The 27683-nt window shown below is 36.9% G+C and overlaps 1 protein-coding gene across 3 annotated transcripts; it reads left to right on the top strand.

Annotated features, from left to right (window-relative positions):
• The first annotated feature begins 3856 nt into the window (after window positions 1–3856).
• LOC140139891 (surfeit locus protein 2-like) lies at window positions 3857–27145 on the top strand. 3 transcript variants are annotated; one of them, XM_072161655.1, is made up of 8 exons: window positions 3857–3972; window positions 19359–19516; window positions 20617–20720; window positions 21484–21660; window positions 22536–22616; window positions 22781–22812; window positions 23061–23144; window positions 24677–27145. In XM_072161655.1, exons 1-8 carry the CDS (start codon window positions 3862–3864, stop codon window positions 24809–24811), a joined length of 882 nt encoding a protein of 293 aa, XP_072017756.1. In that variant the 5' UTR covers window positions 3857–3861; the 3' UTR covers window positions 24812–27145. The 3 variants fall into 3 exon arrangements, with proteins under 3 accessions (XP_072017756.1, XP_072017755.1, XP_072017754.1); XM_072161654.1 differs by lacking the exon at window positions 22781–22812 and adding an exon at window positions 22699–22733; XM_072161653.1 differs by lacking the exon at window positions 22781–22812 and having other exon boundaries at window positions 22536–22651.
• Window positions 27146–27683: the final 538 nt, after the last annotated feature.

The raw sequence follows: 27683 nt of genomic DNA, 5'->3' as shown, positions 1-27683 counted from the left end.
AAGATTGACCGTTAACGCAATGTCAAAAACGTTGACATTTCAATACATCATATCGACCATCTAGGCATAGGCCTACAACTCTAAGTAAAAAATGTCGATATTTGAAATCGGCATAGCGAGCACGCGTTTATGAAAGCATTTTCATGAATGTTTTAATGCTAAATAATAATTTCAAACGAGAAATATAATCGAAAACGCAAATTCGTGCTTTTTTCATAACCCGTTTTAACTACATTTCCATTAGTAGGCCTATTAGGTCTACCATATACCATGATTGCGATAAAAGCTTTTTGTTTTACAACACTTTTTGCGAATGTTTTGGCCGAATGCCTTTTTATTTGCAATGTTTGTCTGGCTTTCAACTTTAACGTTTAATGTTTTCTGCATACTTTAAAAGGTAAACTGCTTTAAAGCATTTTTTTTTTTTTGTTTTCATGCAGTGTTTTAAAACGCTCTTTATAGCATGATGCCTATATACGGTAGGCCTACTGCATAAACCACAATCTAATTTAAAGCCATAAGTGTTCCATTTTCTATTTTTGAAATTCGGTTTTGTTAGGCTATGTAAATGTCCGTGTTTTCAGTTTTCTTGTGACCTCTCCATGTTTTGCCCGTTTAACATATATATAGGCCTACTTTTGTCCGTTTTACAAGAAGTTTATTAAAGACATAGGCCCTATTACAACTTTTATCCCATTTTTTACACGTTTATTTGATTGAAAACAACAACAGACACACTTTTTTAAATTTTTGTTGTTGTAGTTTTATTAACTTTTTATGCGGTACAAAATATTTTACAACTTTATTGTGGCTTTAGGCCTATAATAGGCCTATGACTTTTGTACGTGTTTGATATTCCGTAAAAAGTTAAAAATAAAATATGATAATAACAAACAATTAGGCGCGGCCTACAAGTACAATAACAAAAACGGAATATTGAGTAATGCGACACATCAGAATCTTTTAAATTTTTACTTGGGATTCCTGTGGTGTAGGTCTAGCTATAACGGGCGTTAAAATGCGTATATCTTTGGCGCGGACGGGCCGCTGTGGTGCCTCTCAAGCACCAACTAAAAAGAAAAAGCAACGAGTAGTAACAACATCATGTTTGCAGTTCAGAAAAGGACAATAAACATAAAAATGCAATATTTGTCAACACCAAAAAAAAAAAAGAAGAAAATCACCAAGAATATCACCAAAAACGTACATTGCATTTTTAAAGCAAAATTATAAAAATTAGTACAAAATTTTAATGTTCTGATGTCCGCAAATTTTAATACAGAGCATGATCTTTTTTTTAATACGGAACAGGACAAAATTGTGCTTAACGCGGCTGTGTACTCAAGACGTTGTTTCTTTCGCAAAATTGAGATTTTTTGATATTTGTTACTTTGTTATGTTTTTTATAAATACAAGGAAAGAAAATCCAGATTTATAAACTCCAACTGCGCTATTTTATGGATTTTATTTCACTATTTCATTCGTGTTTGCAATTTTAAAGGAGAGAAAATCTTTGTTGTATCAGCAAGGTACACGCGCGCAACAACGCATCGCGCTGCGTATCGCGCAATTTGTTAACGCACAGATACGCTACGCATACGCGACGCTTAACTGCATGCGTGGCGCATCCTTTGGAAACGCTAATTTCAAGTGGTCAAATGGCTCCGTTTTAGCTGATAAAATGTGGGTTTTTTCAAGTTCTCTCCCTCGATTTGAATATCAAGTTATGAATGGATTTCGCTCAAACTTCTCAACGGGCTGTGGATTTACCCGATGTTCACGTAATATAAGGTAGAAAAACGAAAACTGCCGCATTCTCCTGTGAGATTCGATAAAAGGGCAAAATGTGACCACTTTAAACTTCAACGGTCATTATTTCAATGTTCATTTTCTCGGTAAAATGACGATTTAGGTACACGATAACTCAATAAATACAGCATCTATAGGTAAGCAAATATGATCATCGTAAAAAGCATGATCGACTCAAGAAACGGTTTTCTCATTTTTTTATATTTGGGTCTATTTCCGATTTTAGGCATCATTTTGTGCAAATAGGCGTTTGTGAATTTTAAAAAGTTCATTTTGATGCCTTATATGGTCAATATCTCAAAAACTAAGGCCAATATCAAAAAATAAAAAACCGTTTTTGGAATGGAGCCTCAAGATTGAGCTAAAAACAAAATAAAATATTTTGGAAAGAGTGTTTTTTGTTATGATGTACCTAACAAATATTGCCAAAAACTCAAATTTTGTGATTTTCTTCATAATTGTTGTTTTTACCCCAAATCTGTATTTATATTAAGATTTATTGATGTCTTGCCTTTATAAAAATGTATACTTTTATATGTCTTGCGCGAATAATTACAAAGTTATTGCACTTTTACTACATGCATGTCTGAGAGTACACAGCCACCTTAAATAATCATGGTTTCGTTCGCGGCAACACGACCATGCATTGTGCAACTTATTCGCGTAACCTGTCTGTCTGTCCGCGCGCCCTGTCGCTCCTCAAACGCAGACGCGACGCCGCGACCTTGCCAGAAGCTCTGCTGCGCCATGGAAACAAGACTGCAGTAAATAAAATGGCTACACCATGTGGATATTATCTGCCGAATGTGCACGGATAATTTTGTCATATTGTATATTTTACCTTCTAAAATCACCAAAAAAATACCAATCTGCTGCAGTTGGACGCCCCTTCTCATTTTCTAACTTGACCAAACGTCACAAGTCACCGGATTATATATTTATGGAATAATCTTCAAAAATGGGCCTAAAATCCGCTGTATTTTTCTAAATCGCGATTTTCGGCAAGTTCACTTTTGACCACTTTTAACCATTTTTGGACCGCCATAGCGTCTAAATGAAGCATCACTGAGGTAAGTTTTTAAGTCAAACGTTTAGATATGGCCAAAATCTAGATAGTGTTTTTTCATTTTTTTAAATTAGGGCCTAGAACTTTTTTTATCACCCATGATTCAAAAATTTGAACACGGGTCACACGTTTTACTGATTTTTTGCCTATATTTTAAAAACTAAGCAAAATTTCGAAAAAATAAAAAACACTTTCTAGATTTATTTGTCTAAATTAATAAAATTCATGTTTTACAGTTTTTGATTTTCAAATATTTTTTTATGGCGGACCAAAAATTTTTGGTCAAAAAAGCCGTTTTTTGGAATTTTCTCGAAAATTGTACTTTTTGACCCAAAACTGACATTTTAAATGGATTTATGAGCTCATTTCCGTTCAAAAAATGTATACTTTTATATACTTTACATAAATAGTTTTCGAGTTATGAGGTGAATAATAATGGATAATTAGTGATCCTGTGTGCCTCCTTAATACAGCACTATTTTTTTTGGGATTAAAAAATATAATCAAGTTCCACTAAATGAAACATAGCTCAATCATAGCATTAATCTTGAGTATATGCCGAAATTTTGCTCTTAATTTTCACCTTTTTTGTGTTACTGAATTAGCCTAAATGGTTAGTTTAAGAATGAAACATGTCTTTTCCAAAATTTAGAATGCATAGGCCTAAACTGAAATTAGTCTTTGGGCTTGATTGTCACAGCATACGAAAAACGCCCTTATTTCCAAAAATTTATTGTTCTTGACGATTTTGCCGAATAAATATGAATGAATGAATGAATGAATGAATAACTTAATAAAGCTAATTGGATATTTGTCAGGATAATTTAGATAATACCGTACAATCCGCACCCTATTAAATGCAAAGTCCCGGTGCAAAGTGCACGGTCAAAAATTATGAAATACACCTTTAATCCAATAGACACTACCGCGGAAATTGCGCAATCCAATTAATTTTCAAGAAGCCAGGGGGTCTAAAGCTTGTAAACATGGCGAGCATTGGAGACCATGTGGACAAATTGGGAGCCGAAGTTTCTGGAGAAATACAAACATATTTAAAGAAACACCCGTCTCTGAAATATTGCAAAGAAAGCAAAAAGGTAGGGTCATTTATAATCGATGATTTTATGTCTGTGACTTCTGTGATATATGATTTAGAGTCGCTTTTTGTCTGAATTTTCCGGTTAAGCTTACCTTGCTTCATGATGGCATGATATGATGGCTCTACTACCGCCACGGTCACGTTCGCTTTGCAGATAGACATTTAGTGAGATTTTGTGAGACTTGGTTATTAATATGGGTTTTTACCCTTTTGATCAGTTAGGGTTATACTATTTTGCAGTAAACCTTTGACGAGCGCGACTACCAGATCATGTTGCAAATTCGGAGCTAACAACGCGTACGGCGCACGCCACATGCACAGTTCATTCATAAATTTCCACTCGGCAACTAGTACAGGGATCTATACGATGATTTTTATATTGGGTGGTATCATCGTATAGGCATTTTACGTATACAATACATGTAACCCCAATGCACCACGCAATTGAATACATTTTTTTGTAGCAGTGCGATATTTTACATTATGTTTTCAGGGTTATTATATAGGAGTTAAGAAAACCTAATAATGATAATATTGGATGGCTTATTTAGCATGATACCATAACATATCGGATTAGTCATACAAATATCGAACTCGCCGTTGGCTTGTCCGATATTTTTATGACTCATCCGATATGTTATGGTATCACGCTCAGCCATCCAATATTATATCAGTACCGGGACCTTTTTAACACATTAATAATTGCCCATTTGTCGTAATATTTATTATACAAGTTCCTGTACTTTTCATCACAAAATCAGTACATTTTCACTGCCTCATTCAATCAGCCGACTCCACATATTAAATAATATTGTAGTAATAAGTTCTTTGCACATATCGCATGCGTAGCACCGATCAGGTCAAAAGGTCAACTACTTGCTTAATTTTCTAAAGCCGTAGGAATGTATTGGCGAGAAATTTCTTCATTGATTTTAACTGATTATTACTTCCAAATGAAATTTGAAAGCGAATTGAAGAAAAGTAGGAGATACCAACAAGGACTGCCCTGGAAATTTTATTTCAGCACAGACAACAGGTGTGGAGTTACAGTAAAAAATGAGGGAAAACCAATATTTGATCAATAAATCAATAACTACTTGCTTTGAGTTGCTGAATTTTCAGTGTAGTAGTTGCAGTCCTTGCCCGTACATGGGCAATTCCGTATGAGAGATGGCAAAAACAGCAACATTTAAAGTTTATCAAACCTCTATGAAATTACATTTCCTGTGTGGACAAATTCATAAATTGTAAGGAACAGAAAACCGTTTTGGAATAACTAAAGTGGTTTTCCTAAAAATCCGATTTGAAATTTGAACATTTTTTTGGCTTGACTTAAGGACCCTTGGATAAATTATACAAAATTCAATAAATCCTTGAATCAAAAACTTATTCTTATGTATACTTTCTATTCTACTTTTACATGTTTTAACCCTGGGATCTTCTTTGGTAAAGCACTTTGTACAAGTGGTTATGGTATTTGCAGGAGAGAATTGCCAAATCTGCCCATTTTTTGTTGTAATTCCGTTACCGAAATATGAAAGAAGTTTTCCTCATGAGCTTATTTCTTGCTGAATTATTCTGTAATTGTAAATTCTCTTCCTTCATCAGTCTACTTAAAGCCTAAAACACCAATTTCTGAAATAGTTCAATGTATTCCTATTAAAACATTGGTAACGGAATTACATTGGTAACGGAATTACATAATTACAACCTGATTGCCGGAGGCTACAGTTTGATCAAGTAAAGGATTTATAGGATGCTTTATCCCATAAACTGAGCCAGGACTACAGAGTTTGAAACCAGTGACCATAAAAACAAAGATTGACTTACAATTATACATGAATGTTGCCCACTCCCATTAATTACCATGAAATTTTATATTGTTTTCCCACATAAACAAAATTTGTTAGTACTAAGGTATATCCTCCCAATAGTTTTCAGTTTACCATACATACAGGGGACTTCTATTTTGGTTGGTATTAACATTGAAGTGTTAAAACAACCATATCTGATAATCTGATGTTCAAGAATTGTGATTTTTCCAGGTAAACTTACAAGGATGTAACTCCATTTTCATTTTTGTAATTCCGTTACCGCTGCCTATTATTAGAACTATAAGGTTGTGTATGGAGTACACATGAACACATAACCCCAAAGGCATTCCTACAATGCACTATGATTGGGAAATTTGACCAATATAACCTAATTGTAGAGGCAAAGTCCCCATTGCCACACACACAAAATGGTCATTTTAAAACTGCAGCCAACGAGCTAATAGTTGAGACTTAGGACTGATATTTGATTTTCTTACAGGAAACATTCATATTGTCCCACTGCATTAATTTTATTCCTAAGTCTCGATGTTTTCAATGTTAAATAATAGGATGAAAACATCAGATATTTGCACACAATCCCAATGCAAAGTATGGTCAACTTGCCACATGTGTACAAAAACCAGACATACCAAGGTCAGAAACCCCATTGGGTCATGGGAATGTCTTTAAACATCCTCTACATAACCCCCTAAAATCCTGCCAGGATATAATTGACACCATACAAACAACAACTGATATGCATATTGGCATCATATACCATTTTATTTAAAAGAACAGTGTCATGTCGTTTTCCAAATAAGCAATTTTTAGGAGGTATATCCCCCTAATAGTTTTTAATTTGACAAACAGGATTTGTATTATGGTTGATATTAAAGTTGGTAACATTTGAAGTGTTAACACATCCATTTTTCCAGGTAAATGTCTGAAAATGTAATTCCGTTACCATTTTCGTAATTCCGTTACCGCTGCCGTTTTGGGGGGAAAAGGTCGACCATGGAAGTATCCATAAAAATGTAACCCAACAAAATCCTTCCCGGGTTTAGTTGACACCATACAAACAAAGATTGACTTGTATATGGTCACCACTCACCAGTACTTTGAAATTTTATGTTGTTTTCTAATCAACAAATTTAGTAAATCAATTATGGATGGGCTGTATAAGGGTTAAAAAAAAGGATGATGTTTTAAATTCCTTGGGGCTCCAGCTTATTTGGTGCAGTAGGATCTCCTGAGCATTTTGACACCATTTTCATTGAAATTGGCCAAAAAATGAGTTGATGCAGCCCAAAAACAATTTGGAAAGGGGGGTCTATGGGGGGGGGTCTGACAATTACCATTTTGCGTTGAATGTCTATGTAACTTTTTTTTTCTATGTCCTATTCTACTGATTTTGGTGCTGTTTTCTATGTTTTTGAGGTCAAGGAATTCAATGAAAGTGGTTAATTACATTTTAGGGTACAATTTATATGTGAAATATTGTATTTTCCATTATTGATATAGTTTTTATCGTATCTACAGAAGTCACATGACCAAATTTGAAATACAGGTGACTTGTACAAAAAATGTATTATGGTTGATATTAAAGTTGGGAACTTGTGAAGTGTTAACAAAGCCATTTCTGACAATCTGATGTTTAAGAAATGTTATTTATTGTGGTATATTTCAGAGACGTAATTCCGTTACCATTTTTGTCTCGCCTGAACTTTGTTCAGGATGGGACTTAGTAATCACTATTTCTGTCTGTCCGTCCGTCCGTGTGGATGTGTGTGTGTGGATGTATGTGTGTCCGTCCGGAGCTGTCTCTGGGGTCCCGTAAGACTTCCGGTGACGCTTCTTGGTGGGAGGAAGGGTATCCAAGTTTGCTCCGTAACCGTATGTTTTCGGTGAAAAATATGCAAATTAACATAGCTAATTTGCATAATTTATGCGAAAATCAGCGCAAATTGATAGCGGAGTTTGTGGACAGACTATCTCAAGATCCGTCGGGCGCATGGTAGCGAAACCTGGTGTCAGCTATGATACACATCTGCTGATCACCTGATTAGTTTTTCGCTGAAAAGTATGCGCATTTAGTTGTTAATTTGCATAATTTATGCGGAACGATTCTACAAATATGGTTGGAAATCTGAAGAAATCCGCCTTGTGGAGCTGTATCTGGGGATTCGTAAGATCCCTAAGCCCTATGATGATGAAACGTGGTAGGGGGTAGTATGACCAGAGGATCTCAACCCGATTCGATTTTCAGCGCAAAATATGGTAATTAAGTACCTAATTTGCATAATTTATGCATAAAATGCAAAACCTATTTTCTCGGAGACTAGAGGTCGCATACGTTCTTCAAACTTGGTGGGTGGGTGCATCTTCACCCCAGACAGAACAAGTTTGTATTGGTTAGTGCGTCAAGGTCACCCAAGGTCATCCAGGGGTCATCTGAGGTCAAATGACTAAAACTGTCGTATGGGCACGATGCTTGGTGGGTACAGTCAACATAATGTGGTAGGGGGTAGTATGACGAGAGGATGCACATTAGTACCCCCCCATGTGGCCCCTCCCACACACTCAAAGTTGGGGGGGTCAAAAATTTAATGAAATATTGTTTTTATATTGCGCATTACATATATCAATTTCGGTCATGTAGGCCAAGTCATTAGGCCAAAAAAAGACTTTGAAGAATGTCTCTCATGTACAAAAGTATAGGAAACTGAAAATTTAAAAGCACCTTTTTAGGGTGAAGGAAGCATTTTTTCAAAAAATGTCTAAAACGGGTTTTATGTCAAAAATGTCTCTGTTGGGGTGCTACATCGAGTCAAATGTTCACTAGCACCCCCCCCCATGTGGCCCCTCCCACACACTCGAATTTGGGGGGGTCAACAATTAATGAAATAATGTTTTTATATTGTGCATTATATATCAATTTCGGTCATGTAGGCCAAGTTATTAGGCCAAAAAAGACTTCAAGAATGTCTCTCATGTACAAAAGGATAGGAAACTGAACATTTTTAAGCACCTTTTTAGGGTGAAGGAAGCATTTTTCAAAAAAATGTCTAAAACGGGTTTTATGTCAAAAATGTCTCTGTTGGGGTGCTAGTTGGGGGGTCATCTGAGGTCAAATTACTAAAACTGTCGTATGGGCATGAAACTTGGTGGTTACAATCAACATTTAGAGTAAAATGTTCGGAAGATTCTTTTGGGGTCATCCGAGGTCACCCAGGGGTCATCTAAGGTCAAATTACTAAAACTGTCGTATGGGCATGAAACTTGGTGGGTACAATCTACATTGAGAGTCAAATGTTCCGAAGATTCTTTCGGGGCCATCCGAAGGTTCGCAGGGGTCATCTGAGGTCAAAATACTAAAAACTGTCGTATGGGCATGAAACTTGGTGGGTACAGTCAACATTTAGAGTAAAATGTTCGGAAGATTATTTCGGCGTCATCCGAGGTCACCCATCGCGCATCTGAGGTCAAATTACTAAAACTGTCGTATGGGCATGAAACTTGGTGGGTACAGTCAACATTTGGAGTAAAATTTTCAGAAGGTTATTTCAGGTTCATCCGAGGTCACCCAAGGGTCATCTGAGGTCAAATTACTAAAACTGTCATATGGGCATGAAACTTGGTGGGTACAGTGAACATTTAGAGTCAAAGTTTCGGAAGGTAATTTCTGGGCCATCCAAGGTCACACAGGGGTCATCTGAGGTCACATTACTAAAAACTGCCATATGGGCATGAAACTTGGTGGGTACAGTCAACATTTAGAGTCAAAGTTTCAGAAGGTAATTTAGGGGTCATCCAAGGTCACCCAGGGGTCATCTGAGGTCAAATTACTAAAAACTGTCGTATGGGCATGACACTTAGTGGTTACAGTCAACATTAAGAGTCAAATTTTTGGAAGGGCATTTCGGGGTCACCCAGGGGTCACCCAGAGGTCTCTGAGGTCAAATTACTAAAAACTGTCGTATGGGCATGAAAATTGGTGGGTACAGTCAACATTTAGAGTCATGTTTTTTTGAAAGTCATTTCAGGGTCATCCAAGGTCACTCAGGGTCATCTGAGGTCACATTACTAAAAACTGTTGTATGGGCATGACACTAAGTGGTCACTGTCAACATTAAGAGTCAAATTTTTGGAAGGGCATTTCAGGGTCACCCAGGGGTCATCTGAGGTCAAATTACTAAAAACTGTTGTATGGGCATGAAACTTGGTGGGTACAGTCAACATTTAGAGCCAATTTTTGGAAGGTCATTTTGGGATCATCAAAGCTCAATCAAGCTCAAATTGAACAGGCAAATCACCATGGGTTGTTGCAGGTTCATTTACTTCTACCAAAAGTAATCGTAAAAGCAGGCGATCGCGAAAGCAGGCGAGACTCGTGGTTCGAGAACCGCCTTGTTCGTAATTCCGTTACCGCTGCCTTTTTTGGGAAAAGGTCTAGTACTGGAATATCCATAAAATATAGCCGAAACAATTCATGCCAGGTTATAGTTGACACCATAGGTAATAAAAATCAAGATCAACCCGAGGCCAATACCTTTTGAAAGTCAAGGGAAAAATAAGACCCAAATTTGTGCCGTAATTCCGTTACCAGTACTCTTTGGGTCTTGGATCTTTCCACATGCAGGAAGTTTCGAAATTTTTATTTCTATATGATAGCAGAGGTATTATCTGACCTGATAAAAGTTTTCATATTCAGTTTGACCATAATACTAAGCCACAGCATTTAAAACTGGGGCCAAAAATTCTCTGAATTGTAATTCCGTTACCGCGGAATTGCCCACATATCTATCTTGTCTTCAATGTGCTATAATTTTTGAGAAAAATGCAAAAATAGGCACAAAATTGCCCAGGGGTGTAGGTGTAGTACCCCCTTAACATGAAGTTACACAAATTTAACTAGGGACTAGGTCATACCTAGAAAGGATAAAATTCAAATTGAGAAAATATTCTAGGTATGACTTGTTGTAACTACTCGGCAACAGCAGATCGCCTCTTGCTTGTCAATTAGCACCTAAACAGGTGGTTTCACTTTCTTTCAAAAAGCGCATTGTACCATAGAATGTGATTGTACTGGAATGTTCAATTTTGTCAAGCTACATGCATGTATTTTAAAGTGGGGTTTTTAATACCATTTCACCAGAAATTTTTAAGATGTATCCTAGACTCGCTTGCCAGTCTCGTGTACGCCGTTTGTACAACGTTTTGCACAGCTCAAACATTTCAACAATATTTTTTGCAATTCAGTCAATTTATATGAAATTGGTACTCACATATCTGATCTCCAAATCATAGTTATCTTATTCCATGTATCCAAGTAAATTAAACTTGGAATTTCTGATACCGGTACTTAAAAGATAATTTTCAAGCCATCGACCCCCCTACGTTCGACAAGCGTGTTCAGCGATGAAACAATGCAAGTCACGAGATGACCCATCTCATTTACAGCCGGTTTCTGTCGTCAAGTCATGTTCGCGATACAGCCATGTTGCACTCTGGGGTCGAGACTAATCAGTTACTTTAGGGTCACGTCGATAACAACGGGTAAACAAAATGGCTGGGAAAACTGAGAAAATCGTGTCCTTAAAAAGTGTTTCATCGTGACGATCAGAAACATCAAGAAACTTTTTTTGATCGCGCTGGATATGTAAAAGATATACAGGTACATTGAAGGATATAAATTGGATGGTAAATAGCCAAATATTGCAAGAAATCTACTCGCTAGAATCGTGGCGAGCCCGCAAAAAATTACCGTCCATGCGAATGTAATATTGTAAACGTAAAATCCCTACTAGATGTATCCCTAGTTTCAGTGAAAAATCTCAACATCATAGAGGAAAATGCCATATAATTAAAATCATGACAAATAATTAAATCATGCAGCACCAATTTTTGAGTTTTACAGGTCTTAGTTTTGTAGACAGGGTCTTAGTTTTCTAGGTCTTAGTTTTGTAGACAGGGTCTTAGTTTTATAAGTCTTAGTTTTGTAGACATTTGGGTCTTAGTTTTATTAGCTCATTGCGTAAGCAATGAACTCTAGGCATGATCCATTTTTCTGTATGTTTTTTTCTTTCTCTTGCTACATCGTTTGAGCAATGGATCTGGTAATTTTTGGCGGCGATCTTTGCATGATCGTTCATGATTGTTACTTATTTAGCTAAGAAAATTCGGACAGAAATTTGAGAAAGTATCATTTTTGGAGCATTTTCTTACAAAAAGTTTTACCAAATTTCATGGAATAGTCTCCTATGCAGACTGTTTGTGGTGCTTTTCATATTACAAACACTGTACAAACTCCTTGATCGTGCAAATTTGTAAAAGAGATGTTGAACTTTACTGTTTCAGTGCGGCTACAATGTTTGCTTTTCAGTGTTGCTGTGCCTTACATTCTGCAAGTTAATAGATAAAGCACCAATTGGGCTCGTGCTGTGTAGGCCCTTACTTCTGTGCACGAGCCATGAGCAAATAGTGTCTCAAATTCTCCCAATTTGGGCTACCAAATTGTTGGTTGGCAACCCTGACTATGAACAAACATCTCACTCATTTATCACACATCTACCCAGTCACTAAACCCAATTAGTTATGTAAACATTTACTCAAGGTGAGTAGCACTTTTTCAGTGCCTGGTATATCAGTATATGGGTGACAACCCCTCTCTGAGGTGGAATGTTTTAAAATTATTGTTATTCGATTTGTAAGGAAAAGTAAGTATGTTTTGCCGTTTCAACGAATGAAAACGAGTGAGTATTACCAAAGTTATGTTTGAACTAATTATGTTCTAATTAAAGTTCTAGGTATAGGCCTAAATGTAACAATAATAGTTAATATACAGCATCATATGGTCAGCAGAAGAAAATTACATCACCTATGATGTCATATCAGTGTCCTTGACCGGGGTCCTTACTCCTTGACCACTGAACAGCGTGATATCATGTTGATAACAGATCTATAGAATCAAAATCTTCATCATATCACAGATTCTCAACAACCTGTGATCATATGGACCCTATTGATGTGAAAGTAGTTATCTATCATATCCTGTGTCGTTTTATGGATAAAAATGACTCAAAATGTTATTGATGAAATGGTTGCTATCATAAACATCAGTTTTGTCTTTTCAACGGAAAAATCCGATACAAAATAAAGTTTTTAGGGCCTAGCTATAATATGGGCATAATTTATTCATGTAGGCCTATAGTATTGAACAATGTACCCCATTTGACATGCACTTATAGATAAATAAATTGTCTTACTTTATTAATTTAATAACTTATGTGAAGTCACTTTCTATCTTTTTTATTTGATTCATAAAATTACATTCAACAAAATGATTGAAGAGAAAACACACAAGGAACTGGGCAGACTGTTATAGAATGGAGTAGGTAAGATGCCATGTCCATAGCTTCGCAGGAGTTTCTGACTAGCAATCAACATGATCAGCACATTCAGAAAAACACAGTTTAAGAGTGAAGATTGTAGTGAGTAATCAGTCCTTTAAATGTGCTGGCCACTATCTATTATAATATAGTCCCTGGGGGAGGGACACACTTTAGAAGTGACGGGTATGTGCCTACCGGCGTCATGAAGTAGGGGCCTATCAGGTACAAAGCGTCATTTAAAAAAGGGGGTCATTGGGTACAAACAAAATAAAAAAAGGGTGTCATTGGGTATAATATTTTGAAAAAAGGGGGTCATTGAGTATAAGATTTTAAAAAAAAGGGTCATCGGGTAAAAATATTTGAAAAAATGGAGCAATGAGGTTTATTTTTAAAGAGGGTAGCCAAGATCAGTGATCCAGCACTGCTTTACACAAGGGCCCTCTGTACATGACATCAACAAAATACAAACTGTACAAATAAGGTTACAAAGTTACATTATAAATACATTATAAATAGGCATTAAAAGATATAGTATTTTTTTTAAAGCACATAACAAATTAAGTAGCACCAAAGGGATACAAATATCATACACCAATACACAAATCATTTAACAAAAATATATTATAGCACCCAGACAAAAAATAAAACAGATACAATCACTCTTCACTTCATACCCGATAAAATACACAAGCACCCTGACACATACCAACCTCTCCAACCCCAAGACAACGGAGCACCAAATATACACCTACCACACACATTACACACACCCACACCCCCCCTCAGAGCACCAAATACACACCCCTGTCACAACACACGAAGCCAAAAAACATACAATATCCGCACACAAACACAACACTTTGCTATACACACCCCACGACATACCTGACACACCTTCATTGACACCCCACTAACGTTCATCATACACAACCAAGGCTCAACACTCACCCAAAAAATGCACACAAGTCCTTCATACCTCCGCATATATACGCACGCCCATACAGACATCACCTGTTCACTCAGCCCCCCCACACACACCCCCCACCCAAGGAAAATAAATAAATACAGTGGAAACTCATTATAACGAAGTTGTCAGGGACAGAGAAATTACTTCTTTATATCCAAATTTCGTTATATCAGGGTTGTAAAAACAATGAATAACAAAAGAATTATGTATCTTGGTTCTGGAAAAATACTTCTTTATAACAGGGTTTTTCTTGTATCAGATTTCGTTATAATGAGGTTTTACTGTAGATTAAAAAACAAATAAAAATAATTATTTAAAAATAAATGAAAATTCATGAACCTGAGTCAAGTATAAAGGCATTCAAGTTCTTTTTAAATACCTGTATACTGGTTGAATGTTTGATATGGCAAGGAAGATGATTCCACAGTCCTGCCCCGTGTTTCCTGAAAGTACGCCTTCCCCAGTCAGTTCTGCTGCGTCCAATATAGATGTTATTTGAACTCATGGATCTTGTACCATAACTGTGGGTTTTCATGCTATTAACGATGTTATGCGCCAGATAATCCGGGGCAAGGCCATGTACACATCTGTAAATAAGAGTTAAAGTAAAATAGTCAGCACGTTGTCTTACAGTCATCCATTTCAGTTCATCGTATATTGCACTAACATGTTTGTCCCGTACTTTACACCTTAATGTTACTCTAGCAACATGATTTTGGAGGATTTGGATTTTATTAACATGCTTATCAGCAGCAGTAGACCAAATTGGGCAGCAATAGTCAATATGAGGTAGTACAATAGCATTATAAAGCATGTTCATGCCATGGTATCCTGGTCAATGTATTGCCTAATACGTTTTAAAATACCAAGTCTTTGAGAAATTTTGGAAGCAGTTTTGTCAATGTGAGCTTTCCATTTTAGGTGAGGATCGAAAAATAGACAAAGATATTTGAAAACTTGGACCTGCTCCAACATGACCTGATTGAGGGATATATTGAGTTGAGCATCTTTTTAATTTGTGGTGAGAGCCAAACAACATGACTTTGGTTTTAGAGGCATTCACAGTAAGCTTATTATTTTCCATCCAATTTGCTACACTTGAAAGCTCCTTATTAAGTACCTCCTCAATATTGGATACTGTCTTTGCATGAAACATGATTGCTGTGTCATCAGCATATAAAACAGTCTTGGCTTTAGACACAACATTGGGCAAGTCATTGATGAATGAGATAAATAAGGGGGACCAAGGATTGAACCCTGGGGGACTCCAACAGTGACTTGTTTGAAGTCAGACTGAACATTATTGAGTTTAATGTACTTTGCTGCCTATTACTCAAGTAGTTTGAAAACCAGTCCAGCGCTCTACCCTTTATGCCCAAATGCTCTAACTTGGACAAGAGAACATTATAGTTGACGGTATCGAATGCCTTTTTCAAATCTAAAAATATGGCACCAGTCAGCTCACCATGGTCCATATTGTCAAGAATGTAGTCAGTGACATCTAGAGCAGCTGTAAGGGTAGAGTGCTGGGGGCGAAAGCCAGGTTGGGTATTTGTGAGGAGATTATTTATAAGTAAATGATTATACACCTGTTGATGAATGGCTCTTTCGAGGATTTTAGATACAACTGGCAAAACTGATATGGGTCTATAGTTGCCACAATCTGTACGGGGGCCATCTTTGTAAATAGGGTCATCTTTGTAAATAGGGGTGACAATGGCAGTTTTCCATTCTGCTGGTATAATGCCAGAGGAAATAGTGATATTCATAATGTGAGTCAATGGCTTGGTAATTTGAGCAGCCCCCACCCTCAGTAGTCTGGAGTTTAACCCATCAATACCTGTAGCCTTTCCAATACAAAGGGTTGAAAAGGGTTGAAAATACATATTAGTGCGTCAAGGTCACTGAGGTCATGTAGGGGTCATCTGAGGTCAAATTAGTAAAAACTGTCGTATGGGCATGAAACTTGGTTGGTACAGTCAACATTTAAAGCCAAATTTTTGGAAGGTCATTTCAAGGTCACCAGGGGTCATCTGAGGTCAAATTAGTAAAAACTGTTATACGGGCATGAAACTTGGTGGGTACAGTCAACATTTAAAGCCAAATTTTTGGAAGGTCATTTCAAGGTCACCAGGGGTCATCTGAGGTCAAATTAGTAAAAACTGTTGTATGCGGGCATGAAACTTGGTGGGTACAGTCAACATTTTCAAGCCAAATTTTTGGAAGGTCATTTCGAGGTCACTAGGGGTCATCTGAGGTCAAATGAGTAAAAACTGTTGTCTTGGCATGAAACTTGGTGGGTACGGTCAACATTTAAAGCCCAATTTTTGGAAGGTCATTTCAAGGTCACCAGGGGTCATTTGAGGTCAAATTTAGTACAAACTGTTGTACGGGCATGAAACTTAGTGGGTACAGTCAACATTTAAAGCCAAATTTTTGGAAGGTCATTTTGAGGTCACCAGGGGTCATCTGAGGTCAAATTAGTAAAAACTGTTGGTCGGGCATGAATCTTGGTGGGTACAGTCAACATTTAAAGCCAAATTTTTGGAACGTCATTTCGAGGTCACCTGGGGTCATCTGAGGTCAAATTAGTAAAAACTGTTGTACGGACATGAAACTTGGTGGGTACAGTCAACATTTAAAGCCAAATTTTTGGAAGGTCATTTCGAGGCCACCAGGGGTCATCTGAGGTCAAATTAGTAAAAACTTTCAGACAGGCATGAAATTCGGTGGGTACAGTCAACATTTAAAGCCAAATTTTTGGAAGGTCATTTCAGGGTCACCAGGGTCATCTGAGGTCAAATTAGTAAAACCTGTTGCATGGGCATGAAACTTAATGGGTATCGGTCACCATCAGCCAGATAATCGTGCCCAGCCGATAACCACCAAATTCATTTACCTCTACCAAAAGTAATCGCGAAAGCAGGCGAGACTCGTGGTTCGAGAACCGCCTTGTGTAGACAGGGTGTTACAAATATCCGCCATCACCCACATCGTGAGGGGGAGGGAGGGAAATGGAGGCCAAAATTTTGATTTTGAAGCCATTTTTCAAACGTCACCATGGTCATGGTCAAGTCACATATCGGGGTGGGTTTGTGTATGTGACGTGTATGTGGGTCTATGTACGTCACATTAGTGGGTATAAGATGCTCTCTATGTGTCCCTGGGGGTGGGGAAAGTCATTAATGTAACCGTACAAAAGATGACTACCCGGCCCCCTCCTCGTTTCTCTGAGGGTAGGGGTCTTAATCGTGATCATTAAATGGTACAGAACTACAGAACGTATAGAGTATTCATTTATGCATTACGTTGCACTAGTAAGGAAGCTCAATTATGACCCCTACCCTCAGATGTGTGAGGAGGGGGCCGGGAGATCATCTTTAGTGCGGTTGCATGAATAACTTTCCCCACCCCCGGGGATACATTGAGGGCATCTTATACCCACTAATGTGATGTACATATAGACCCAAACACACATCACATACACAAACCCATCTCAATATGTGAACCGTCACATCAAAACATACCTCTTCGGGGCTTTTATAGTTTCAAGATATGAAGTAAAATGTCTATGAAATTATAAAGGAAATAAAAGAAAATTTGGACCTTGTCTTTTATCACATCCTGTGATGTGTATGGCAAACATTCAGTAATGACTAATGAGGTATCATTTTAAAGCTTGATTTTAACACTTTCTGATAAGGTTGAAATCTCACTTTTGAAAAAAGCCCCCAGAGGTATGTTTTGATGTGGCGGCTCACATATATGACTTGACCTTGATGGTGCTGACATTTGAAAAATGGGTTCAAAATTGAAATTTTAGCCTCCATTTTCCCCCCTCCCCTCAAGATGTGGGTGATAGCGGATATTTGTAATGAGTGATTGAAGTTCAAGCACAACTTTCAACAATAATATGATCATATCCAAAGTTTTTTTAAATGCTGATTATTTTCAACTGATCCTTAATTCTTTTGAGGAGTGTATATTGGTCTCTGGTACTCTGTGGAGATCGCACCTCAAATTTGAAAATTGTGACAAAAATTTGGAATAATTTTGGATGATGAAGTTACATTTAATATGTAACAGCCAGGTCAGATCTCATAGGGAGGAGTCGTTATTTATGCCAGGGGGAATAGAATTCCATGACAAATGACTGCTCGACCAGTGACCACACCTCAAAAATTAGCCCACTCTCATCATACCTCCAGTTTAAATTCCCCAGGAATAGGAGGTTTACCAATCCAAGATCCCAAGATTTGAGGGGGGAACACAAAAAAATCTATAAAAACAGGGATGAACATGAATTATTATTATTAACTTAAGGGGGAACATGAATGTTCTTTTTCATCAAAGACCCTTTTTAATGATTTTTAACATAAAATTTATAAAACTTATAACATATTTGATTCCTCTGATTTGTCCAAATATTTTGTTTAAAATCTGTGAAGGCTAAGAAGCTCCCATATTCCACGATTCTCTTACCTCTAACAACAGAAGCATGCTATCAGTGGCGCGCCAGGAATTTTTTTCCGGGGAGGGGGCAAAGTGAATTTCAGGGGTGGAGGCAAAATCAACCAATTTTGCGCAAAATTGCCGCAAAAAGGTGAAATTTTTGTAACTTTGTGTTTTTACTGGGGGGGGAACAAGGGGGAAAGAGTTCTGACTGTCAGTGCATTTTGCTGTTGTGTCAGTTGGACAGCTGCTTGGTTATTGACATGTGTTTGGAGTAGAGTATTGAAATAATCCTGTGTGTAATGTTGGTTCATTTTTATGGATTAGGATTTTAAGATATGACCTTGTGAAAAATTATAAGTTTCTTTTTGAGGCCAGTTTATGTGGAAAACGAACGTGGTCATGTGCCATCTTATACTGAATAGACTATGTGATTCTTTATAAATTAATAAATTATCGTGTTATATTATAAATTAAACCTGTGCTGGTCTCCTACACAACCAGTTTGTGCCAGCCCAGACATACGGTCTGGTCAGAGACTAGGCAAAAATCTGTTCTGTGATTGGTTCAATTTATTAAGAATCACATTTTTGCTGTCCTCAACATCGGTATATAGGTCGTGTGTACGAAGTGTCTCATCTCATTGTATAGAATCTCTGTTTTGAGTTTTGGTGTACAGGCTATGTTCCACCTTGAATCTAGATGTTAACTTTCTATTGATATTATGTTTCTTTTTTCTTTGTTTCCGTAACATTCTCAGATCAAATGTGATCTTTCTGGACATGAGATACCATGCAAGCTAGATGCGTTGAAGAGTTACATAGAGGGTAAGAAGTACACCAAACTGAGGGCACAGCAAGAATTTAACTACAAGAAATATGAACCACATATTGTACAGAGTAACAAGAAAAGTCATGAGTAAGTACCAGTACCACTTTATAATATGAGACAGGTCTGCATAGCAGTGTACCATACTAAAATAATTACAAGAGCAGGGTTATATTCAACTTCATTAAGGGGGTACTACACCCCTGGCCAATTTTGTGCCTATTTTTGCAATTTTCTCAAAAATTATTGCGCATTGGTGACAAGTAAGATATGTATATTATAGGGGCAAGGACTACAACTACTGCACTGAAAATTCAGCAACTCAAGGTAAGTAGTTATTGATTTATTGATCAAATATTGGTTTTCCCTAATTTTTGACTGTAACTCCACAGCTGTTGTCTGTGCTGAAATAAAATTTCCAGTGCAGTAGTTGTAGTCCTTGCCCCTATAATATACGTACATATCTTACTTGTCACCAATGTGCTATAATTTTTGAGAAAAAATGCAAAAATAGGCACAACATTGAGCAGGGGTAATACCCCTAATAACAAAAAATAATTAGTGGTTCAGAGCTGCCAACCCTTCTTGATTCTGCAGAAGACTTCCTTATTTGCTGATAATCTTCTGTCTTCTGCGAAACATATTAAATCTTCTGCATTTGCAGCCATGTGGCTAAATCTTCTGCATTTACAGAGCATCAAAACAAAATCAATTATACGCCCACTGTCCTGTCCTTTTGCAAAAAAAAATGTTAGGTAGCCTTGGCAAGGCATTTTTAAGGGTCACAAAAAGCTAACATCCAGGAGCTTTCGGGAGGGCTGATCCCAAGCAAGGGCCGCTGTCCTTGGCGCGAGAGAGCCACATCCAAACTTTTTTTTTACACTTTTCAGAAATCTTCTGCATTTACATATTCCAACGTTGGCAGCTCTGGTGGTAGGCCCTATTTGATCAAAAATTTTCTCGTACTCAACGCACAATTGTTTCAAGAATTAGGGACGCCATTATGTATCCTTAGCCCTGGAGGGCACCACAACCCCTAGCTACGCCACTGACAGTTGGGTTCCTTTGGTCTGTGGAACCAACAACCATCCCTATCATGACATTCAATTTTACAGTCTCAGGGCCTTGTTTTACTGTTTTTACTGTTGTTGTTATAACTGTTGTTGTTATTATTTTATTTTCCCCAACAGACATCAACTATTTTGCAAGCTAACAGTAAGACATCTCAACAGAGTCCCTTCACATGTAGAAAAACATGTCAATGGTAGAAGATATAAGAAAGCACTAGAGAAATGTAAGTAGTATGGTAGGCAATCAATGTGAAGTCAAATCCTTAAACCCCCTGAGCACTACCTGCTGATCTAACATTGCCTCTGATTGGTCAATTATATGTTATCTTCACTTTAATCACCAATCAGAATAGAGCTTTGCAAATAATTCACCCCAATTTTTTTGCATGGTGAAATTATTCTAACGATGTTGCTGATTGGTCCAATTAATACATGTAATTATAAATTCTTTTTGGCCAATCGGCAGGTAGTTCTCATGGGGTTAACATTGTTTAAAAATGGTTGATAAATTAGGAGAATACTAATAAAAATTGAAAATTCACGCCATATACACAATTGTGACATGATCAAGGGGAATGAGTCACATGTTGACCCTGTGTTCTTTTATATAGGTCTATGTAGGAAAACTTTTTGAATTTAAAATTGTGAATTTAAAAAACAAGCAACATAATTTCAAAGGAGCGAACAATTAAACATGCAAATAGGATTTATTGGGCTATTTCAATTGAAATCCACACTACCCCTGTGGAAGATTTAGCTAAAGTATCTCACAGAGGGAGTATGAGTTTCAGAAAGAATAGACAGTTGGGTAACTTCCATTTGAAATACTCACTCCAGCTGTGGAAGATATATAGGTAAAGCAATAATACAGGGGGAGTATTAGTTTCAAAATGATGAACTCTGACCAATTACATTTGAAAAACATACTCCCCCTGTGGTAGTGTGGATTTTAAATGTAATGACCCAACTTGTAATAATTTATTACAGATGAGGAATGCCAGAGGTTAGGAATCAAGTTTGTGCCTCCATCAAGGCAGAAAAGATCAGCTGGATTTGGTGGGATAGAGTCAGATGGAGAAGAGAAACGGTTCTCAACTAATCCTGAGGAGAGTGGGGAGGAGAGTGAGGCAGAATCAGTGGACAGTTTCAGTGATTTATATCCAGGTGAGATGTGGCTTATTAATTGTGTTGGAAAGAAAGAGGAGACATTTAATATCAACTCGGACCCCCTTCACACCAGGAAAACCACTTCATTTGATAAAGTTTTGATGACGATTAAGATGTGGGTTTCCTGGTGTGAAGTGAACACACATTTCATTATTTGATCTTCATATCGTTGTTGGGTCCTGAACATGTTTAAAGGAAAACCGCCCATGTAACCTGTTGGCATTTTTGTTTTAAACATGTTCAGGGGCCACAAACACATAGGAGGTTTTTCCTGCCCAACAATGATATACTGAAGTGATTCTGTACAAACTGTATAAAAATGATTGGTACCCATCTGTTTTCATTAATAATGGATGAGTCTGACACATCAAAATTCAACATAAAAAAAACAAAAAACGCCGCAGTGATTTATAGTGCGCTACGCACAGGCACAACGCCTAGACGTTGATCCACAAGCCTCAGCACACTTTACAGGTTGTCGCTGACCACTACGGTCCCACATCATTCCATAAGATCCAAATAATTTGTAGATTAACAAGTCATAAACTATACATTATGGACATTTCAAGAGTATCCAATGTTGTATGTGGCATTTCAATAAACATCAAAATTAATGGATACCAATCATTTTGATACAGACTGTAGTGTGATAACACATGTTTGATTAAGAGAAGAGAATCAGCCAATCAGAACCCCACTTCCATGTTTACGTTGTGCACGCTCTCAAAATGTAAACAACTGCCCCTCTTCTTTGCCAGAAACTTTAGTTCTCATTTCCTGGAAATATTTTGTTATTAACCTTTGTCATTAACCTGTACCATTGATTCCATAGTATACAGTCCTTTACTGACATTGTGAAATTCTGTTTATAGCTGAAGATTTTGAGATGGATGCAGAAGATGATGAGAAAGATGATGTAGAAAACATGGAAGTTGATAGCACTAATGCCGCAGGTGATGCCAAGCCTACAAGGAGGAAAGGAACAAAGGTAAGATGATGTAGAAAACATGGAAGTTGATACCACTAATGCCGCAGGTGATGCCAAGCCTACTAGGAGGAAAGGAAACAAGGTAAGATGATGTAGAAAACATGGAAGTTGATAGCACTAATGCCGCAGGTGATGCCAGGCCTACAAGGAGGAAAGGAAAGGTAACTGTACTGTTATTTATAAAGCTATAATTAGCAGGCGCTTGACTAATCTGGTTATTGTATACAAGCTAATATGGAGCCTGAAAACAAACCGCTTGGTACCAAAAATTTGTACATGTATGGGAGCTGCAATACTTACTATGTGATTCTGGACATGTACTAGGTGTGAATGCGTGTGAATCATGCGTAAGGGGCACCCAATTTAAACAGTAAAAATTCTCAACTTGAATGTCCTCTTCATTTTGCAGGATCAGAAGAAAAGACCTTTAGAAGAAGAAGAGGAGGAGGACGAGGAGGAAGAAAATGGAGGAGATGACCCAAGGAAACACACAGTGAGTCATTACTTTTTATCACAACTGTTTATTTGTTATTCAGGTGTAGTCAAAGATGATGAATTTACAAGTCATACTTAACCCCCCATGATATATTTGTAATGTTTACACATGTCCCTAAATGGACTCCAGTCAAATTTATTGTGTTTGTAGCTCAACAGGGCAATTTCAAACATGATCTCAGATATCAAGTCCACCAAAAAACTTCATATTAAATGACCAAAATAGCCAGTGGGGTTTCTCTCACTTTACCTTGTTATTTCTGCTTTAAATGGACAGAACCAACATGAACTTAATTTGATTAAATATAGTAAAATTGACAAAGGTCCATCCAAGAAAACAAAAGAAAATACAGTGGAAACTTCGTTATCTGAGATCGCTGGGTCGGCATGTTTAGCTCAATGATAAGCGGAGTTCGTTTTAAAAGTCAGGTACAAAATATGTGTCGGAAGACTGCATGTGTTTAAGCCTAAAGTCGGCTGAGTGGGCTGTACAAAATGTACAAGCAAAACTTCACTGGTCGAGTCTGCATAGCCGTCTTCATTATTTTACACTAGATTTGCAGCCTCCGAGCAATGTCACAGTTCGAAATTCCCTCAATCGGTATGATAGGCTAATAATTGTTTTTGATTTTCGGTAAGAGGCATTTTTCTCATAGCTTTCTGATGAAATTCAGATGATTTTCTTAAGCTGATTATCGTAAACAAATAAAACAATTATACGGTGATATCGGGATTTCCCCTACTTCCAGCAGCTAGTAAACATGCCTTGAAGGGTTTCCCACTTTCGATCCAAGGGCGGACTTCCGCATTTGCGATTGGCTAGTCTGATATGTCGTCAGCAATAATTGGCCTTATATGGCAAATTTCGTCATGACTTGATTTTATAACATCTAAAAATAGGAAAGGGAATCCTCATTTGCCGCTAAAGTGATGTCTCAAGCGAGTATTTTGTCAACTTCTCACATAATTTACATCATAAATTTACCTTTGGAAATTAGCTCGTTTTATCCATCATAAAAACAATAGAAAACAAAAGCTTTGACTGACAGCAAGTGCTCGTATTATGCGGATTTTGTATTATTTACCTCGTATTAAACAGTTTATTTTGTACAGTAAATAATAGGGAAAATCGGGACCACAAGTTTCTGTTCGTAGTAAGCGGTTTCTCGCATTAAGCGATCTCGTATTAACGAGTTTCCACTGTATTAAGAGAAATTTCTCGAAATAGTCATATGCTGCTACGTAAGACTAGGAGATTCAGTCTATTCAGAACTTGTTGTCAAGCTCACGGTCATTAATACCGAGAACGCGTATTGTACATGATGCTGCTCGCGTAGTTAGGGTGCTAACATATGCGCTGTTAGCATTAGCACCCAATAGCAGCTCCGATACATGCATTAAATTTTGCAATTCACGTCAGCTTCTTTTCAGGCTCTGTAGCATGCAACTTGGCTGGTCCGCGTTTTACAGTCAAGGGCTTGATTTTATGACTGATGTTTCTATTGCATGTGTGTTTGTAACTCATTACAGGATCATGGTAAGAATTTCAAGAAAGGCAGACCCAACAAATGGAAAGGTAAACAAAAACAACAACAGAATAACAAGTCAGACCAATCAAATTCAAGAACTGGTAAAGGCAAGAAGAAGAAACCAAGGAGAATGTGATGTTATATAAAATATGATTTAGGTTTTATTTTGTACTGGTAAAGATATTAGTCACACAAATGACTGGTTTGAAAGTTTTGCAAGCTCTGCTTTTCATTATACAGCATCAGTGATGATATTGCGATATCATCACAGTGGCGCGATACACATGTGCCCCTAGTCAATCGGACAAGAGGTTATTTTCATAAGTCTGCCATGATATGAACTGTAAGTTAAACAGTCGTCACTACGAAGTGAAGCTTAAAACACAAATGCATACGCAAAGCAGAGGAGTGATGAATTTAGTCTAGGGTGTATCATGTACCTGGAGCATTGTGGGTATTATGGTGACTTCAGGTCAGAAATTGTTATCTGTGAAGTTGGTCCCCATGAGGTTGGTGTTCAAAATTCAGTCAATCAAAGGGTGTTATTATGTGTGATCCTAAGTTTATATGGTATAAAAAAAATAGAGAAATTTGGCAGTAAAACAATACAATATTTAAAAAATATGAAGCAAAACAAAAAGAAAGAAAAAGTACATTGCTTTGGGTTTTTTCATCCTTTTTTTGTTGTTGTTGTACGCCGAAACCAGAGAATATATCTTACACTTCCCACAATGCATTTCTTCCATTTCAATACTGATTTGCTATCTAGTGCAACATGGATTGGTAGTGAACAAAAGTACCTCAATGAACAAAGCACATCCAAATCTTGCAAAATATGTTTATTTCTTGACTAACGACCCATGTTTAGCCAATCTATTCTCAACATGAAACTATAGGAACTTGTACAAAGTAATAGAAGTGTAATTTGCATTTGCTGTAGTGAGGTGGTGCATCATGTTGCAAAGGATTATGGGAAGGGTAAGATATCTTCTCTGGACCTAAACAAAATCTCTAGAATACTGTAAAAGTAGACATTTTTGCGGTACATTAATTTTCGTGCGCAACACAGCTACCACAAAAATAAAAACACACAAATATGTTCTTTTACTGTATAGGTCTATGTAAGAAAACTCAAACTTGCGAAATTAAAAACAAGCAATGTAGTTCAAAATCAACAATTACATGTGCGAAAATTACCATTTTTACAGTATCTCAGTTACCAACCTCACCCATATTTTGGTGCAATCCAACACACTTCATAGGAGAGATGTTTTACGTCAGCCAATGTACTTATTGTTAAATACTTTGAGGCATTTAAAAGTCACGTCTAGGTTGTTTGTGGCACTATTTTAGAACTTTTGGGAAGTAATGTTTATTTGATCTTTTTATGATTTCTTTGTGTTCAGCTTTATCCCAGCAAATACTAAAATATTTTTTAAATGTTATAAGCATGTTATAAACATGTTTTGCTTTTGGTCAATCATTTTAATAACATTTAAATGTTGGGATATATAATGGCTGTAAAAACGTTTTAGAAAAATGTTTTATATGAAAAAATACTACAGCTGCATTTTCAAATGTTGTCAAAATGTTATTGTAAAATATTTTTTCAAACATTTTTACAAATGATACGTGATGTGATCAAGCAAAATCAGTCAGAAGTTGGAAATTGATTTTGAGATAGAGCCAAACAAAGGAAGTATTTCCCTTTGTTTCCTATTGTTTTGGAAACTTTTGAACTGCTCATATCTTTTGAACTGGTTGTCCAAATTCAAAGGAGTTTTCTGCAAAATGTAGCTTTGCAAATGTTGTTTTATAATCCTACAAGAAACTGAAAATTGAATTTGTCCAACTTCAGACTGATTCTGGTTGATCACACCACAATATATTGTCAACACTTAAATAGCAGTTTGTTAAAATGTTTTGCAGCAAGTTTTCAAAAATGTTTTTAAAACATTTTATTCACTTTACTTATTTTATCCTTTATATAATCCAGCATTTAAATGTTTTCTGTGAAACATTTTCTGTTTCCTGGGTTCTGTTATGATTTGTTATTTGGAAGGACCATTATCATGATTATTCCGAAGGGTCGTTATTCTGAAAGTTCATATTTCCAAAGGTTCATTGCTCCGAAGGGTCATTACTCAGAATTTCGAAGTAATGACCCTTCGGAGTAACAAGCCTTCGGGGTAACAAACCCAGTTAAAAATTTGGAGTAATGACCTTTCGAAATTATGAACCTTTAGAATATAGACTCTTCGGACTAGCGGTCCTTCATAATAACAATCTGTTCTCACTGGGTTCTGTGCTAAAAATATAGCATCGGATGCAGTTAGTAGGAAATAAAACAGGTGTCTCCAAATTTACTTTTAATGTGAAGTTAACAGAATGTACCGTATCAACATTAACTAAATTAACTTAAAGGACTTATTACTTCTAACTTAAGGAGCTAGGAAGTTTATGTGAAATGTGTTTTAGTGCAATACAAACTTTCATTTTTATATTTTTTTTTTCGAAAAAAAAAAAACTTACTTTCTCAGAAATAATTCTTTTTTGTTAAATTTACTACAGGAGTAAAATGAGTGCTTCACTGCCAATAAAGAACAGCTCAATTGCAAATGTAATGTTTATTAATTCGTGATTTGTCAACCTTTTTAACCCTATGGGCACTTCCTCCCACTGAAGTGGGTAACTCTGAAAAATGCTATTTGTCACAATTAACAATCCACATTCAAAATTTGAGTGGTTGTGGTGAATACATTGGGCTATTTAATTTGAAATCCATACACCCTCTGTGGAAGATATGGTCTTCATCTTCCACAGATGGAGTGTGAATTCTAAACTTGGTTTCCTGAATGGGCGACTCCATTTGAAATTCACACTCCCTCTGTAGAAGTTTAAGGCCATGTCTTCCATAGAGGGTATATTTGACAGCATGTTAATTGAGACCCATAATCATAGTGGGTAGAAATAATGCCAAATACACTTCAGGGTACACCCCTAGGTGC

The sequence above is a fragment of the Amphiura filiformis genome, chromosome 18 (assembly GCF_039555335.1).
Source record: "Amphiura filiformis chromosome 18, Afil_fr2py, whole genome shotgun sequence".
Lineage (NCBI taxonomy): Eukaryota > Metazoa > Echinodermata > Ophiuroidea > Amphilepidida > Amphiuridae > Amphiura > Amphiura filiformis.
This window is presented reverse-complemented; position numbering and strand designations above follow the sequence as displayed.